Here is a 16981-nt window from a genome sequence, read left to right on the forward strand (position 1 = left end):
TTGACTTTAAGTTTGACCGTGTGTTACCATATTACCATGCTACATAAAAATAGATAAAATGGAGTGAGGGCTAAAATGCTAAAAAGAATAAGCCACCTTATGCCTATTTTGCAGTAAGTCTTTACATTTTTTGTGTAATGTCTGTGTTTCTGATAGGTCCACGCGATCTTCATCAGCAATGACATGCGACTCAACAGTTGGTTTGACCCATCGTGGAGAAAGAGGATGCTGCTGACGCTGAAGAGCAACAAATACAAGTCCAACATGGTCCACATGCTGCTGGGAGTATCCCTCCAGATCTGCCTTACAAAGAACAGCACCCTGGAGCCTGTCCTTACTCTATACATCAACCCCTTTGGAGGGAGCCACTCAGAGAGCTGGTACATCCCTGTCAATGAGAACAATTTTCCAGACTGGCAGGCCACTAAACTGGACCTGCCTTTCGAGTGCTATAATTGGACTCTGACACTGGGTAACAAGTGGAAGACGTTCTTTGAAACCATTCATATCTACCTTCGGAGTAGGATAAAGACTCAAAGTGGAGTGAATGACAGTATGTATTATGAGCCTTTAGAAATTACAGATCCTGCTCGGAACCTGGGCTACATGAAGATCAACAGCATCCAGGTCTTTGGCTACAGCATGCACTTTGACCCAGAGGCGATCCGTGACTTGATTCTGCAACTGGACTACCCATACACACAAGGGTCCCAGGACACTGCCATGCTTCAGCTCTTGGAAATACGAGACCGGGTGAACCGGCTGTCCCCTCCGGGTCAACAGAGGCTGGACCTGTTTGCCTGTCTTCTTCGGCACCGGCTCAAACTGACTGCCAGCGAGGTGGTTCGCATTCATGCCTCCTTACAGGCCTTCAGCTCACTTCTGCCCAAGTCGATGGATTACGAGACCACCAAGTTGTGCAGTTAACAGCTGCTTGAAGGGATATCTGGACTGTACATGGCCTCTAGGAGAACTCCTGGACATAAGAATGGTGCCCATTGTGGTGCAGATGCTTACAGTTGTGTCTTTGTGGATTACCAAGCTAAATGATAAATCAGGAGAGAACCAGTCGTGGACAGCTGAAGAATGTACTCACCTGGTTGTTTTGGTTTCTGTTTTGTGGCAACTACCTTCAGTTCTATATTATAACGAATGAGGTGGATCAGCAAGAAAACGCACAACTGTTTGACAAAAACAAACTCTTTAACAAAATAATCCTACAGTAAATTCAAATACCGCTCCATAAAAGTTGAACCATCCTGTTTCAATATGACTCTGCTCATTTATACTGTAAGTACCAATGCCAAATGAATGGACATTTTATGGTAAAAATGGTACACTGTTTGTTTGTAACTTTTATATGTTCCTTTGCTTCAGTGACAGTGAACTTCCCATGAAGACCAGAATACAGTGGTGTCAGTCAATATTTTGTAGATAAATTGATATTAAAACATCATGTTATAACAGATTCCAGCTGTTGAAATGTTTTTCCTTATACTTTCAACAAACTTTCCTTTTATTCTAAAATACACTTTTGACAAATTAGAGCTGGCATAAATTAATTTGATGAAGTGATTGTAATGTCCATGCAGTCATGTTCAGATTATTTTTATTTTAGTTCCATGTGTGTGAAAATGTTTTTCTCACTTCACTGAACAGAAATTCACCAAGGAAAATCTGTTCTAGGTATAAACATCCCAACATGTAAAAAGAGTTGAGGAATGGATAGTCTGGCTCAACGGATGTACATTGCTTGGACAAAGCCTGGCATCACGTGCCGGATGTCTAACTAGGGTTAGTGCTTTAGGGTTAGGGGATGTGTTAGGGTTAGGGCGTTAGGGTTAGGTTGGGGTTAAAACGCAGCGCCCAGTATAGGCGCTATGAGGGGCATGCGCACAAGGGGAGCACTGATGTGGGAACACACTTTAAAGGACAGATCCGGCACAAAATGAACCTAGGGGTTACAGTTTTTCTTGATTGCTCTGATGCAGCAGTCAACTCAAACCCCACATTTTCAAAACAGTTAACACACAGGCCGAAATAGTGGCACTCATGGTCTAAATGACACATTTTGTTTGCAAAAGGCTCTAACAGTGCCAAAACATTTAAAATATGCAACAAAAGCTAATTTTCCCTTCAAACAACACAACTTGCAAACAAGCGTATGAGCTCTTCCAATCAACCATTACACAGTGGACAACAAAATACAACACTCAGTGCGAATCAGTGCACCATTGCTTGTCAGTGTAGTCTATTACTGTACATAGCTTTCATGCCTGTGCCATTTGTTGTCAAATTTGCCTTCTTGCAAAGAATTGGATCCAGAATCAGAACTGCTTTAATGCAAATTGCATTGATTCTTATTTTCAAACTGTGGCTGAAAACTGAAATACTGTAAATATTACACATAATACATATATAAAATCTGTTAGAGTATAAGATATTAAGAAAATAAAAATAAAATCTATTACAGTAAAGTATAATCATCTATTACTGTAGAGTATAAGAAATAGCCACTATTGATACTCAGTCTCTTTTGTCTTGACGATGGGGCCACATGGCCTAACCCTGCAGACTGAAGACTTGAAGATTTGTGTGAAGGAGTGTCAAACAGGTGCTTCATTGATTTCATACTGATGTAGGTAGTTATGGTTACTATAGCTAAAACAATGGAGTTTGGACTGCTTGAATGACATCCGTGTTAACTGTTCTGCAAAAGGGTGGGGAGAATGTGTCAATCCAATGAGAAAGGGTTAACACATTTGCAAGAGGTGTCTTCTACTCTGCTGAGACAGTGATGATGAAAACCGAGTGGATCCCAGTTTCTTTAAGCAGGTCAAAGCAATCAAGAAAAACTGTAATAACGTGTACCGAGTCGACTCTTCTCTGGGATATGTTTTCATGCTAATCGAATGTGACCAGATTAATCGCAAAGTTTTAGCCTAGAAATCTAGTCGCACCCTAGCGGCAGCAAATGTAATTTGCAGCCAGGGGCGTCTAGGCACTCTCCATTGACTTGCGAGCTGGAAAAACCAAACTCTGGTCAAGCCAATCACATCGTGTATAGAGTCAGTGGGCGGGGCTTATGGCTGCTGCTGCTGGGAACAGCGGTCTTCTGGAAGACTTAAAGTTAAGCTTTTCTTTGAGAAAAGAACAAAGAACGGCACTGAAATCATTCTTAAAAAAGGAAGATGTGTTCAGAGTTTTGCCGAGCGGATACAGCAAAAGTTTAATCTATCAACTAGCTTGCCTTTTATCGTTGCTCTGCCTGGTTGTAGCGCTATCCTATTACGTGCAGAGGGACTTTGAAAGACAACCGTTTATCCCGCCCCTCGGATTGAGCCCTGCCAACGGTGTATTCAGGCTAGCATAGTTTAGAAAGACTGTACCGTTCACGTATACAGGCAGGCTCCATCTTGGGAATACAGTCACAACCAGCCAAACGACTTGAGCTATGTTACTGGTTACTGGTTGCACGGCGTTCGTCGCTCGACTGGTCGTGACTGTTTTCCCAAGTTCTCAATGCTTCGGTTTCCATGTAGGGACCCTCATTATGCTACCGTGGAAGTGTGGTGCTATTTTGAGCCTTGTTGGTGGTATAAAATAGCGATTTCTTTTTACTTTACCCTTGCTCCAATGACTAGCGTTATAAGCTAATTAGCGGTTTGCTATAAAACTGGTCACATTCGATTAGCATAAAAACATATCCCAGAGAACGGTTGACTCGGTACACGTGTTATTAACCCCTAGGTTCATTTTGCGCCAGATTTGTCCTTTAAAAACTCCTTTAAAAAGAAACAGGTTTGGTTATCTAAAAAGCCATATAAAAATGGACATAGATATTAAAAGCAGGTTAAAAGAACCACTGGACAGGACGGTCAGCGGGAGTATAGGTTTAGGGTTAAGTACCATGCGTACGTGTTGTAGCCATGTTTTCCAGTTTTCTGTGTGATGTAACAGAAAATTGCATTTTAACCAGTGAAGCTGACTACACCAGCTGTGTTGTGGCTCGTGCCTCACTCACACTTCACAACTGCGACCTGGGGGCTTTTTCAACACTTTTCAGCATTCTTTTTTTTTTTAAATCACTTAAACAGATATGCTTGTGTAAAGGGGCTGTAAGCTCTGTCAGATGTGCACAGTAGTATTGGGGCTGAACAGATCCAGTGTAGACACTGACAGAGGAAAGCAGCTGCTTCTATTGTGCTGCTGACAAGCTGCTTCCATTGCATGACCAGTTCAGACAAAGTGATGGGACCAAATACCAATTAAGCTCAGGCAGCACACAGCACTTCCTGTCCAACCCAAGTGCATTGTAGCTCAACAAACTATTGTTAAACTGTGCCAGCAAGACACTCTGTGTGTGTGTGTGTGTGTGTGTGTGTGTGTGTGTGTGTGTGTGTGTGTGTGTGTGTGTGTGTGTGTGTGTGTGTGAGTGAGGAGAAGAAGAAAACAAGCGCTTTAGCTACTTTTAACATCAGGTGCCATTTTGTACAAACAGATGGTTTGTTAACACAGAATCATCTGATAAGCTGTCGTTTGGAAACAGGCAGGCATTATCAACAAATTTCCTAGCAGGTGATTGGATGAACCATCTTGTCATCTTTTCTCATCTTTCATGTCCACCATTGATGTTCTGAACTTACAGTGCGGCCATCACAGCTAAGCTAAACCACACACGTAACTGCCAGTAGCTCCTCATGTGACTCAGATTGGTACAGTTAGCCGGTAGTTAAGACACAAATGCATTTCTTGAAACCTGATGGATTCTTGTGTGATCTCGTGATATTGGGACAATCAAGCTGCCACGCAAGGTACATTTATCACCTCTTGTCAATTCATAAATAAAAGTAGAGTCTACTTTGTTTAGTAATGAGACAAAGTGAGATTCAAGCAGTTGATGTGTTTCAAAGACCACCACTATTTGTGCCAAAACAAAGCTTTTCAGAAATTAAATGTGTACCCTTCTGTTAGCAAGCAAGCTAACTAGCTAGATCAATGCTCAAGCCAGACTGTCTTTATGGCTTATGAATGGTGCAGTTAGAAGCTGTACACTCCATGCACTCTTGGACAGGCTTGGAGGACTGAGAAGTAATAAAGATGAAGTCAAACTAACTGCATGAACCCCTGCTACTTACACATGTTGGCAGTGAAACATCAGTAGTCCAGAGTTTTGCATGAATGTTAAATTGTGTTTGCAAGTGATTGAAGCATACTGTAAATTGCATAAGGGTACAGGTTTAACAGCCAGGCTCAGCTGTGTCGGTTCTATTTCAGTCATAGAGAGGGCAACATTAATCATACTAATGTCCTTAGATTAATAATGATTTATTGATGTCACACACACACACACACACACACACACACACACACACACACACACACACACACACACACATTTAGTTTAGTCACTGATCAAACGCTGTTGTGCCTCTCTACTGTAGGTCAAAGATTCTGTCTGCATTATTAATGTCAGGTACAAGATGCCACCTCAAATCTGTTAAAATGCATGTGCTTTAGTGACACCGAAGACCAAAGGGAAGTCAAGCACCTGTGAAGGTTAACAGTCATCGCCTCAATTTGTCTGTTCCTCCTATCAACTCCAACTCATGTCAAAAGCTACGATGGACAAGGGATGTACATGAATGTGATGAGATTTGTGAGTGGTGAAATGGATTACCAAATTTCAGCATGTCCTTTCCTGAATACAGACGTGTCAGTTACGTGCGAGGAATGAGTGCTTCATCATTGCATTAAAAAAGCAGGTCCAAAAGAATGAGCAACTGGTTGCGTTTGTAAGTTTGTCGTGACTTTGTTTCAACTTTGAGGTTACTAAATTGTCACGGGGAAGGCGAAGCTGGGACCCAAATGCAGTGAAGACAGAGTCGAGTAGCGTTCAAAAGATTTAATAATAGAAAGAGTCCTCGAAAAAGAAAAACCAGGAACACGAAACAAACTGGACCACCAAACCACCAAACCAGGCAAGAGTAGCACAACACGACAAAACAGAATCCACGACAGGACAGGACAGGACAGGACAGGACAAGACAGAACAGAACAGAACAGAACAGAAACTGCACAATGAGACAAAGACATCACAGAGACTAAATACACAGGGTAACAAGGTTAAACAAGGGACAAGAAGGGAAGGGACAAGGACTCAGGAACAGGTGAAACACATCAGGGTGGGGCAGACAATCATACAGGCGGGAAAACACAAGACAGGAAGTAAAACAAGACTAGGGAGGAAAACAGAATACTACAAAATAAAACAGGAAACACAACAACAAACACTCGTGACATAAATGTCCAAAAACGGGCTCTCACAGCTGTTTAGCAAACCATTTTATAACTCTGAGCACACGAAAGAAAGGGATCACAAAACAGAAAAATGCAGGTGTAAAATACTAATACATTTTACTCATCTTCACCAAAAAAATAATTAGACATTCGCACAGCCTGAGTCTCAGTAATTAGGGGTATGGGTGGTGTTTTTCAAAGACACATGGAAATGGAGGGCGAATAATCCTATACTCCCGAAAGTAGGTGTTCCTTCTCCGGCAAAATAAAAGGATGCCAAGGTAGCATACCCATAATTAAGATGTTTAATAGCACTCTGCTCATTGTGCAATTACCAGACTCGGTTCTAAAAACCCATCCTGCAGATACTATAATACATTATTGTGCGCTTGTAAATAGCTAAATGTTTTAATCCACCAGTGTCTTCATAGCAGCCTCCCTTATGGCAATGTGAGTGGGTGGCAAGAGGCGAGCTTTGATTAAAGAAGCTCTGACCTTTAGTAGTCTGTCAATCAAAGGTATCAGAGGCAAGAAAGGTCCATCTGATTCACTGTAATCCTGTTAGATTAAATTATCTGTGATTTCTTTTATTTTTTTTCTGCTTTGAGTGAGCCTTAAGGGAAAAAACAACAACCCAAAGGCATAATATTTATACTGATGATGACGTTGGACATCTTCAATCAACATTTAGGGAAATGAACAACTCTCATTGATGGATGGAAACCAGAGAGTCTAGTTGATTTGTAGAACTGTAGAGCATTTCATGCTGACTAAAAAAAAGAGGAGAAAATGCAGAAAAAAACAGCATAGGCTTGACTTAAAAGCAATTGCAAAAATATTGAAACAAACTGACCAGCTGGAAGTTTGTTCTTGATCTGGTCAACATTGTAGCTAAACACATCTTTACCATGTTTGTATTGAATTGTGTGAACAACTGAGAGACAAGTGTCATCTGACAGGTTCCTGCAGAAGATCTAAGATGTAGTTAAAGGACAAATCCGGCGCAAAATGACCCTAGAGGTTAATAACACGTGTACCGAGTTTGACCGTTCTCTGGGATATGTTTTCATGCAAATCGAATGTGACCAGTTTTATTGCAAACCGCTAATTAGCTTATAATGCTAGTCGTCGGGGGACGGCTAAAGTAAAAAGAAATCGCTATTTCTATACCACTAACAAGGCTCAAAATAGAAGCACACTTCCAGGGTAGCATAATGAGGTAACACATGTAAACCAAAGCATTGAGAACGTTGTAAGTGTGGAGACAGTTTATTAAAAAGATAGTTTAGAAAGACGGGTGCCATGTTGGGAAAACAGTCACGACCAGTCACACATGAATTCATTGAATTCAAGTGACAATTCAGCCCACTTTCCCAAGATGGCGCCCGCCTGTATACGTGAACGGTACTGTCTTTCTAAACTATCTTTTTAATAAACTGTCTGTAGGTCCCTAGGTTAATTTTGTACCGGATTTGTCCATTAAGTCATTTAAAAATGAGTAGTCACATTTTGAAATCTACTCTTTGACGTTCTGGAATACAGAACAGACTTCAGAAAGGCTCATTACAATAGTCCTTGTAGAGATACATGTTTCATCTAGTTTTTCGTAAACTTGTTTGGACATGCATTTTTGTAGATCTATTTGTGTATAGATTAGTAGGCTGACTTTGTTATTGGCATGATGTAAGTTAAGGTTAAGATGTATGTCTGAATCCATGACAACACCAAAATGTATGATTTGGGTTTTACTTTTTCATTTAAGCAGAGAGAAAATATTTGCACTAACTTTCAGGTTCTTAGTTTTGTAACCAAAAGCAATTAGTTTAGTTGTATCCTTCAATAGAACCATCAATTAATATATTTCCTAAATAACAAAACTACATGGGACCAGTGTGCATGACCAGAGGTGACTGAATGCAGTTCTGAAAGAACTTTGTGAAATTTCATCCTTTTCTCATTAGCAATTTGCAGCAAATGTGCTGTGAGAGGAACCCACATTACATTTTTTATCAACAAAATGAGTAGACATTTTTATCAGCCAAGCCACACAATTATGTTTGCTGATGACATATTTGTATTGCTTTCCTACAACATCCTTTTCTAGCAACTATGGCATGATACCCCTTTTAATGGTTATGTTTAGACACTCAAAGAAATTGGTAAATGTTAGGCAAAGACATGGTGTAATACTTGCCTAAACCTACGACACACAGGAATAACAGACAGGGTTTCCCCAAGACATTTTGGTACATCCATGCATTGACCTGATGCATGATTTTGTCTGGAATGCATTTCCAGGGGTCCTTGGAACCAGTGTAAGAATTTGACACATTCCACATTCCATGGTTAATATGTTTTCATTAAAACCCTAGGGCTCAATTGAACCAAGCAGTATTTTTTCACATCATTTGGTGATATGGAGATAGATATGTACATTTGAAGTCAATCTTAGAACAGGAAGCAGGAGCTGTTCAAAATTACAATTACAGTTGTGTAAAAACAGAAGGTTGGACATTGGCATTCTGTCCTCTTGGTGCAACTAATATTTAGCTGAGTCAGGTTCTGCTCTCACATCTGCCACTTTGTTTCCTGTATTAATTCCTGCTCACATTTGCACAATTATGGATGCTCACACGATTATGATAACTTGAGTAGATCATTAAAATCCCTGAGTGGAGATTAGTACTAGGCCTGTTTTGTCATTTGACAGAGTCAAAAAATCAGCAAAAGTCTTTCTACATGATGATACCCTAGTCCTGACGAACACCCATACCAGAAAACAAATCTACTTGTCCAGATCTATCCATCTTGCATTGTGTTTTCGAGGAAGCTTGAATGTCAATGTCAGTATGGATGTGTATGCTGTAGCAAAGTGTATAGCTACAGCTTCCATACAGACCAAACTTTTCCTCCCTTGGGACCCGACAGTGGAACGAAACAGAGAACAGGAGGAGGAGGCAAAAGGTAACTGTCGCCTGCCAATAAATCAATACGCTTCTTTATTACTTCAGAGAACAAAAGGCTCTGCACCAAGATCGATTGCACCGCCGAGGAGCCTCCGATAAGAAAAAAATATAAATAAATAAAATTCTCCTGGCATTTGGCTGCTCCATCCCCACGAACAGATCAGCATCAATTTATTACTGATGTGATGGTTCCTGCCTGATGTGTTTTTGTATAAGCACAAATCAATCCTGAGTTTATTAGCCGCTATGATGCATTGTAAAATGACATTACTCAGGGTGCCAGATGAATGCCATTCATTAGGAAGTAAGGCTGCATCGACTGTGGATGTGCAGAGAATAAGAAAGAGAGAGAGACAAAGAGGGTTTGAAAGAAAAAAAAAACTTTTGGTGGTTGGGGTGAACTTGTGTGTTTATTAATTGGTTATGTTATTCAGTATTAATTACTAGATATAGCCATTACGGCTGCATAGTACAAGGTTGCAAACATGGTACAAACAGGACAGAGAAATAACTTATTTATGACTATTTAAGCTGTGCTTTAAACTCACTTATCTCTGATGCAATTAACAAGTAAGCATTTCAGTGTTCAGTGTAGCTGGAGTTGTGGAGACTACAACAGCAAAACGGATATGCAAATAACATATTTATAACTATTCAAGTAGGCTGCTTAATAAAAATCAATCATATACACTCATTTCAGAAGTTAATAATCTAGTGCATCTCTAGTTTTTATTCTGCTCAGTACTATTTATTCATTTCTTTATCTAGAGTAAACAGACAATGGGTCTTAGAAAACACCAGAATAGAGTGTCCTTGCAAGTCAAAGCACACAGAGTGGAGGAAACAGCATGGAGGAGAGAGACTGCCTTGAACACTGCTTCTACTTTCATTATGGAAATTTTCTTTTGAACGTCACACACAAAACAATAAAAAACACTGTTCAGACAGCCCAACAGAAAACAACTGTGAAATGTTTGAGTTGAAATGTCACTCAGAAGTCATTAAAAGCACACTGTAAGCTTATTTTAGAGCTTTATGCAGCACATGTTACATACTGTGCTGCATTCAGGGGTCACTAGCTTTAGTGGTTCAGTACTGCTGGGAAGCTGCATGGCAATCTGACACAATACTATTCATAATGTATCATACTGTGTTATAATGCATACCACACTAATATTTGGAATGTAATGCTTATGCAACGCAGAATTATATGGTTGCAAATGCAAACAGATATTTCTGTTCTTTTCTCTTTCTGTTACGAGAGCGGGGGAATCAACAGAGCACACATCTGATTAGACTTGATAAACCCTGTTGGATCGTGGATCAAGTGACATTTGCATTCCCCAGAGTCCCCAGAGTCAACATGGCAGTGAATATAGAAAATATAAAATAAGGAGGGGAGAGAAAAAGAGCTGCTCTCTTTATCCTGCCATTTTTCATACCGATAAATTATAAATTGCTTTCAATATTCCGGAATCAACTCCAGCAGCTTCTCTGTGTTTGTTTCCACCGCCCTGCATCAATGCAAGTGATAGTCAATAATCAGACTTTAATATCAATGTGCAGACCCTTCTGGTCTGCAAACACGCATTTAGTGATGAGATGAAAGACACACGACAAGACACACAACAATGTGGTCGGGTTTAATGGGATAATTCGATGCCAAACTGTCATTCCACCTGGTGAGTGACTGTTTGTGAGAGGCGAGCGGCTAGACAGCAACAAAAAACCAACCTAATAAGCCTGGCCCACTGAGAGCCATTTTATGCTGCTACATCAATTACAAAAGAATTGCTTCAGGGATCCTCTGGCCAGGCTTTCCGATGCATCACTTATTAGACAATCCTTTGCTGTGACATGTACTCATCAGAGGACTGAGGCACCGGCGTTAGACTAGGTCATTTATGAATTATTTGGATTTGTGTCACATTTTTACAAATACGCTGCTCCACAGTCAACGCCTGAGTCTGTCGGTGTGTTTTACGGGAGCGGAGTGGGAAATCAGCACTATTTCTTCTCTGGATAACTGAGGCCATTTAGGGCTGTGCTGCTTGAATAAAGTATTACTTAAGGCTTCACAATCCTCAGACTTAATAATGCTAATTCTGTCCAAATGCAGTAATTTAAATTGAGCTCATTATGTAATATTTCATGAAAGTAATGGAGGTAGGAAGACCAGCACACACCTTTTATAAAAGGGGAAATCAGCTGTGAAAAGAGTTAAATGAAAATGAAACGCCTATTCATTTTTCAAACTATTGTTAGGTATGTATCTTACCACAGTATCAGTAATGTATGATGGGGGTCATTTATACTATAATAGCAGTGATGGGAGAGGTATATTCCACGTACTGACCCACAATTGTCTGTTCAAATTTCCATTTTTCTTTGCACTTAACGGAGTAACTTAACATCAACTGAACATCTTGTTTTTGCTCACCTCCAGTGGTTTGACTTTTCTCCTTGCTGCAGTGATGTACTACCTTAATCCATTCGGATTTGGGTCTGGATTTCCAGGCTAGTGATGTACAGGTGTACTCAAAGACTCTAAGACCCCATGAAATCACTGTTGGATGGAGTTACAGGTGCACCAAAGCACACTTCTGACCACGCCCAGTCAGAGGTGAAACAGGCTTGAAACATTTATCCAGAGAGGACAGCAAAATTCTGCTTTTTAACATTGTGTTAAATTACTCCATCAGGACTTTTCATCCATGTTGGCCTAAAGGTTGAGGTTTAAAATGTATTACTGACCTGGAAGCAGTAATGGGGAAAGTACATTTTGTATATGTGTACTTTAATGTATAAATTGATCATGTGTTTTATTTCATCTTAATCTGTAAAGTAAGTAGTGAATATACATGGCAGATAGTGGATACAAAGTACAATAATACTATGTCATATGTAATGGAATAGAAGTATAAAGAAGAACAAAATGAAAATAACATTATAGCATTTTAATGAAGTACAATACATAAGCTGAAGGAGCCCTGTAGAGTGGACTTTGTTGAACCAAAGTTTCTGTAATTTAGTTACTTTACAGATTACTTGATTTTAAAAGTAACAAAGTTATATTACAAGTTACTTTATTAGTTACATGCAGCAGCTGCCAACAACACCCCCACAGCCTCAACATAAAAATGACAACTGGTTTACTGTGAGGCACCTCGGCATTACCAGTAGTAGGATCTGGTTTATTATGGCACGAAAGAGAGTGAGTCAACCATGTTTAAGGGCAGCATTTCCGCTACAACATAGGCCTACTTCCCGACCAACTTCTTCAACTCTCCACTTACTGGTTTTGCACCGAAGTCCAGCTTTGGTTGTTTGGGTGGTGGGGGACCTCCTGCTCTCTGCTTCGTTCCACCTGCTGGGACTTGCTCTGTAAGTTTGACTGCAGTGCTGCGACTTCAACGCGTTACGTGGCATCACTGGTTGCTGTACACATGAGCTATAAAACCTGTGCTTCATGTGTTCAAATCTCAACGATTGAAAGCTACGGCATCAAGAAAACAGGAGCTGGTTGCACAACATGGAGACAGCTAATGGAGGCGATCAACGAATGCTCTGACTCAGGCAGCCTTCATACAGAGAGCGATGTACGAAAAAAGCGAAGAAAGACCAGTACTCAAAAAACAAACCATTCAACCTTTTACTGGTTTAGTCGGTGCGGAAAGCGACGGTACCGACCTGAAAGAGAGTACTGTCTCTCCAGGTCGTCCATACAGGCAGTGAGAGTGTGAATTAGGAAGGTGTGTGAAAAAACGTGCTTGGATTTCGACTTTACTTCTGTTATTGACTAGGCGTAAGAATAACGCCCGGTCTTAGCGAGAAGAGAGCTTAAGCCAAGATGGTGCAACTGGCATAACTATTAGGTTGGCGTTAGAACGCTAAATTAACACCTAAATAGCTTAAGACTAGGTGTAAGCCCTGTTGGTGCAACCGGCTCCAGGAGCCTATGTAGTATGGCTCATAAGGAGATGCTATTTTGCTTATGACTTCTTAAGGTTAATGCCACACGTTGATCATATCTTAATGATATTACAAGAGAGTCGATTGTATCACTCGCATTGTTCCTCTGCTCCTCATTTGACACACATTTAATAGAAAAACCTTAAATCATGAACATATTCCAAGATCAAATGGGATGATAATATGCATTGAGTTTTCCTCTATTATCACAAATCTCAATTTTATGTAATGATAGCCATTATTTCTGTGGATTTGACTTTATTTTCCTCAGTCATACACAGCAGCATCACACACAATATGTACAATGAAGTGGAGGCGGCTTCTTCACTGCGCATTTTATGATTTTTGTTTACTTCTAAGACATTTTGTTAATGCTTATAATTGCTACAAATCACAACATTAAATTCAGCATACATCACTGGTTGAAATAAACCAAATCTTAATTTAAAGCATTTTTGTATGCTTGTTAATGAGCAGACATCTTCTTATGTAAATAAAAGAGCTAATCCAATTACTTCAGAGGCAAACAGGTCTTAACATCCCTAAGAATGATAATTCAAGAATAGGCGAGTTCATGAAAAAAGCAATACTTGTTTGTTGAAAAAGCTTCCCCATCCAATGCGCGCACAAATCAAATCCCGAGCAGCCTGGAGTGCTGGGAAATTATCATTAGGAGCCTCAGTGGCACTTGAAATGTCGCTGTTGACGCACGCAGGATGCTGCAACCTCGTGGTGACATGCGTCGGCAATCAGAGAGAGAAGATGCATACGAAACAGCCGTGATAATTAAGGTTGAAACAACAAACATAATCAACCCCCAATCAGGCTGTATAGTGGGAAACAACTCTGCCTGAAGAAGACTGTGTGGTTGTAGGTGAGAACATTCAAATGAGTATTTTGCACTAAAGAAACCTCATACATGAGATGCTTAGACGTTCACTAGTTTTGTTGTGAACCTATCCCTAGTGGTTTCCCAAACCAAAACCAAGCCTATCTATCCCAAACGTTTCACTTCCAGTATTGTTCAGGTGCCGCCGTAAATTCCGCCAGATGGCTCTCATTTCGTCGGCTGTGTTAAATTACCTGACAGCCTGCTATCTATCACCTTAAGAACTGTGTTGCCGCTATTGCTATAAGAAAAATATAGACCCATACAGTAGATTAGATTACTTGTCTCTGACATCAAAATGAATCAAACTGGTAAAGCAGAATTTAAGAGAGCGCAAACATTTTAATGCAAAGGATTAAATTCAAATATGGAGTTCCCTCCTACCCCTAATCTGTCTTTTCTTTTAGCTTAATGACTTTTTTTTTCTCTCGCAGAGGCATGAAATTCAGTGAAATAATGATGAGGCAGGGACGCCTTGGCTTTAATTAAGAAATGCTATCATTGGAATCATTTTTATTCATAAACAAGAGTTAAAAGCTGCAAAAGATGCTTTAGAGAGAGGGATATATTATTGATTGAAGGAAGAGATTAGAAATTAATGACCCATGTGTCCCAGATTGAATAATCAATTTCAATTAATATCAATTTCACAGTGCAGCTGCTCGGTAACAGTTCCCAAGATCGGCTTTGGTGCTCTTCATTTTTCAACTCTGGTGGAGAACACACCCGTAGAGGGAGTGCAGAACTGTGCAGGGGGGAGTCAGCACCTCCCAGGGGGCACAGGACACGGTTCTCTATGTCTCTGGTCCTGTTCCTCCACAGGTAGTTTAACGTGAGTCCCATTGACACCTAACTCAAACCACACGTTGCTTTATCTCCAAATGAGAAAAGTCTCAACAGCACATACTAACTTTTTTTAAATTTTTCTCCTCCTCCTGGCAGAGCAGAGAGCAAGACATTGGAAGAGCTGGGTGAGAGAATACATAGCAAAACCATCCATCATTCAAGTCTTATTCGAAATGACAATGATAATGTGCTTGAATGTGTGTGGCTGCGTGCATCTGCGCATGCAACTACATGCTGTGGCGAAGTAACAATCTCCCTTGAGACGTGCAAGTGATATTTTGAATCCAAATTGAATGGATGGGGTGATTGCCTCGCGAGAACAGAATAGTGACATCTCAATAGGCATGCCCTTATCAGGAAAATAATAAAGCTATTTTCATGACCAAAATTAGATGTGCAGACTGTCAGATGAGAGAGAAAAAAGTCTGAACCAATTGAACCAAAGAAGATGCTTATTAGAGAGGTTCAATTTGCATATATTGCATGTCAGACATATTGGCAAAAATGTCAAAAACTAAATAAAAAAAAGCCCTTCTTGTGTATCTGCTGAAATTGCTCCTTGATCAGAGTGAATGAATTTGACAGAATGGTGACGTTATGGGTATCTGGCGGAAATAAATCATTGCTGAGACATTTATCAGACATAGCAGCAGTGCAAGTTTCTCTCCCAGATTGGTTTGACCATGAGGGGAGTGAGTGGAAAGGCTATACTTCAATGCAATTTGCACCAATATCTATTTTCTTACAACCTATTCTGACATATATACATCTATAGAAACGATGTGGTACAGAAAGTATGCAGAGTTAGATCATTAAACAAGACACATACTGTACGTTATATACAAAATCTATTCAAGTGCTTTTCTGCCTCCTGCAATTGTCCATCCCACCCCTTACCTTACTTGGCTTTGGATTAATTGCTAAATTGGCCAAAGCCCATTGTGCTGCAGAACTGAGTGAATTATCTACTCATCTTCTCATTATGGCGTCCTCTATACAGTTGAGGTTGGGTCTCAGGCCTCAGCTCAAGTTCCTCGAAAGTCATAGCGGACACTTTTAAAGTGCATGAAGAAGAGACTTCTGACGGATCAGCCCTATCTCAGATGGCTTCAAATCGCCTGGCAGATCCCTGTCAACCTCTCTTTGAGATGCGAGCCACAGGGGCCAGGAATCTCAAGTGCCTTTGACGCTTAAGACAAATGACGCTCTCAGCCCATGTTCGAGAATATTACAACGCCACAGATGGATGTCTGGCAGACTGGTGCCTGCACTGACACACAGGAATCTAAATAGAGCTGTTATCATCATCACCATCATCATCACCATCATCCCGTTCACGTTCACTGATTCCAAAAGGCGAGTGTGGGGTGGTTAGAAAGACTTATCATTTGCTCAGGCAGCAGAGCCTTTCAAAATGTACAAGCATTAATTAAGAACCCATTATGAGCCCAAATCCATCAGAAATGTGGACATTATGCAGAGTGACACTCCATTATATGAGCCTTCGTTGTGTTTTGTATGCAAGAGTTGTAACAATTTCTTGTGGGTTTATGTAAAAAGAGCAGCAAAGCCATCTGTTTGGTAGCGGTTCAGGATGCAGAGTGAATATTGATAAGGACACCAGTGTTCTTGGTAATGTGTCAGCTCGCAGCAACATCAGATAAGCAAGAGCAGCAGTTTATCATGTAACGTTATGTCATAACTATCAATCTGACACCTGTAAAGCATTTGTCTTTCTGCTGGGAATCCTACATATCCTTACATGACAAATCCAGCTAAATTACAGCCCATTTGCTCTCCGGAGACTCATTTTCTCAAACATTTATTCCTTTCAAGACTCGAAATTTCCATGCAAGGTTACTGCAGGTCTCACAATGCAACGGTCACAGACAATATTGATTTTCCGATACAGTACCTGTGTGGGCACAGCATTCACATTTAGGTGTCGGTCAGTGAGAGATCCAAGTTGAGATGTGAACTCTTGTTCCAAATATCCATTCACAGACCA

General features: G+C 40.4%; 1 protein-coding gene across 1 annotated transcript in view; it reads left to right on the forward strand.

Annotated features, from left to right (window-relative positions):
* The window catches only part of LOC114561897 (BMP/retinoic acid-inducible neural-specific protein 3), a 35087-nt gene extending 33683 nt beyond the window's left edge, over nt 1-1404 (forward strand). The window contains exon 8 of the mRNA XM_028588051.1: nt 157-1404. Within this exon, the coding sequence (XP_028443852.1) occupies nt 157-927 (771 nt within the window). The 3' untranslated portion in view covers nt 928-1404. The remainder of the gene's footprint in view (nt 1-156) is intronic.
* Nucleotides 1405-16981: the final 15577 nt, after the last annotated feature.

This window comes from Perca flavescens, chromosome 9, assembly GCF_004354835.1.
Source record: "Perca flavescens isolate YP-PL-M2 chromosome 9, PFLA_1.0, whole genome shotgun sequence".
In the NCBI taxonomy this organism is placed as follows: Eukaryota; Metazoa; Chordata; class Actinopteri; order Perciformes; family Percidae; genus Perca; species Perca flavescens.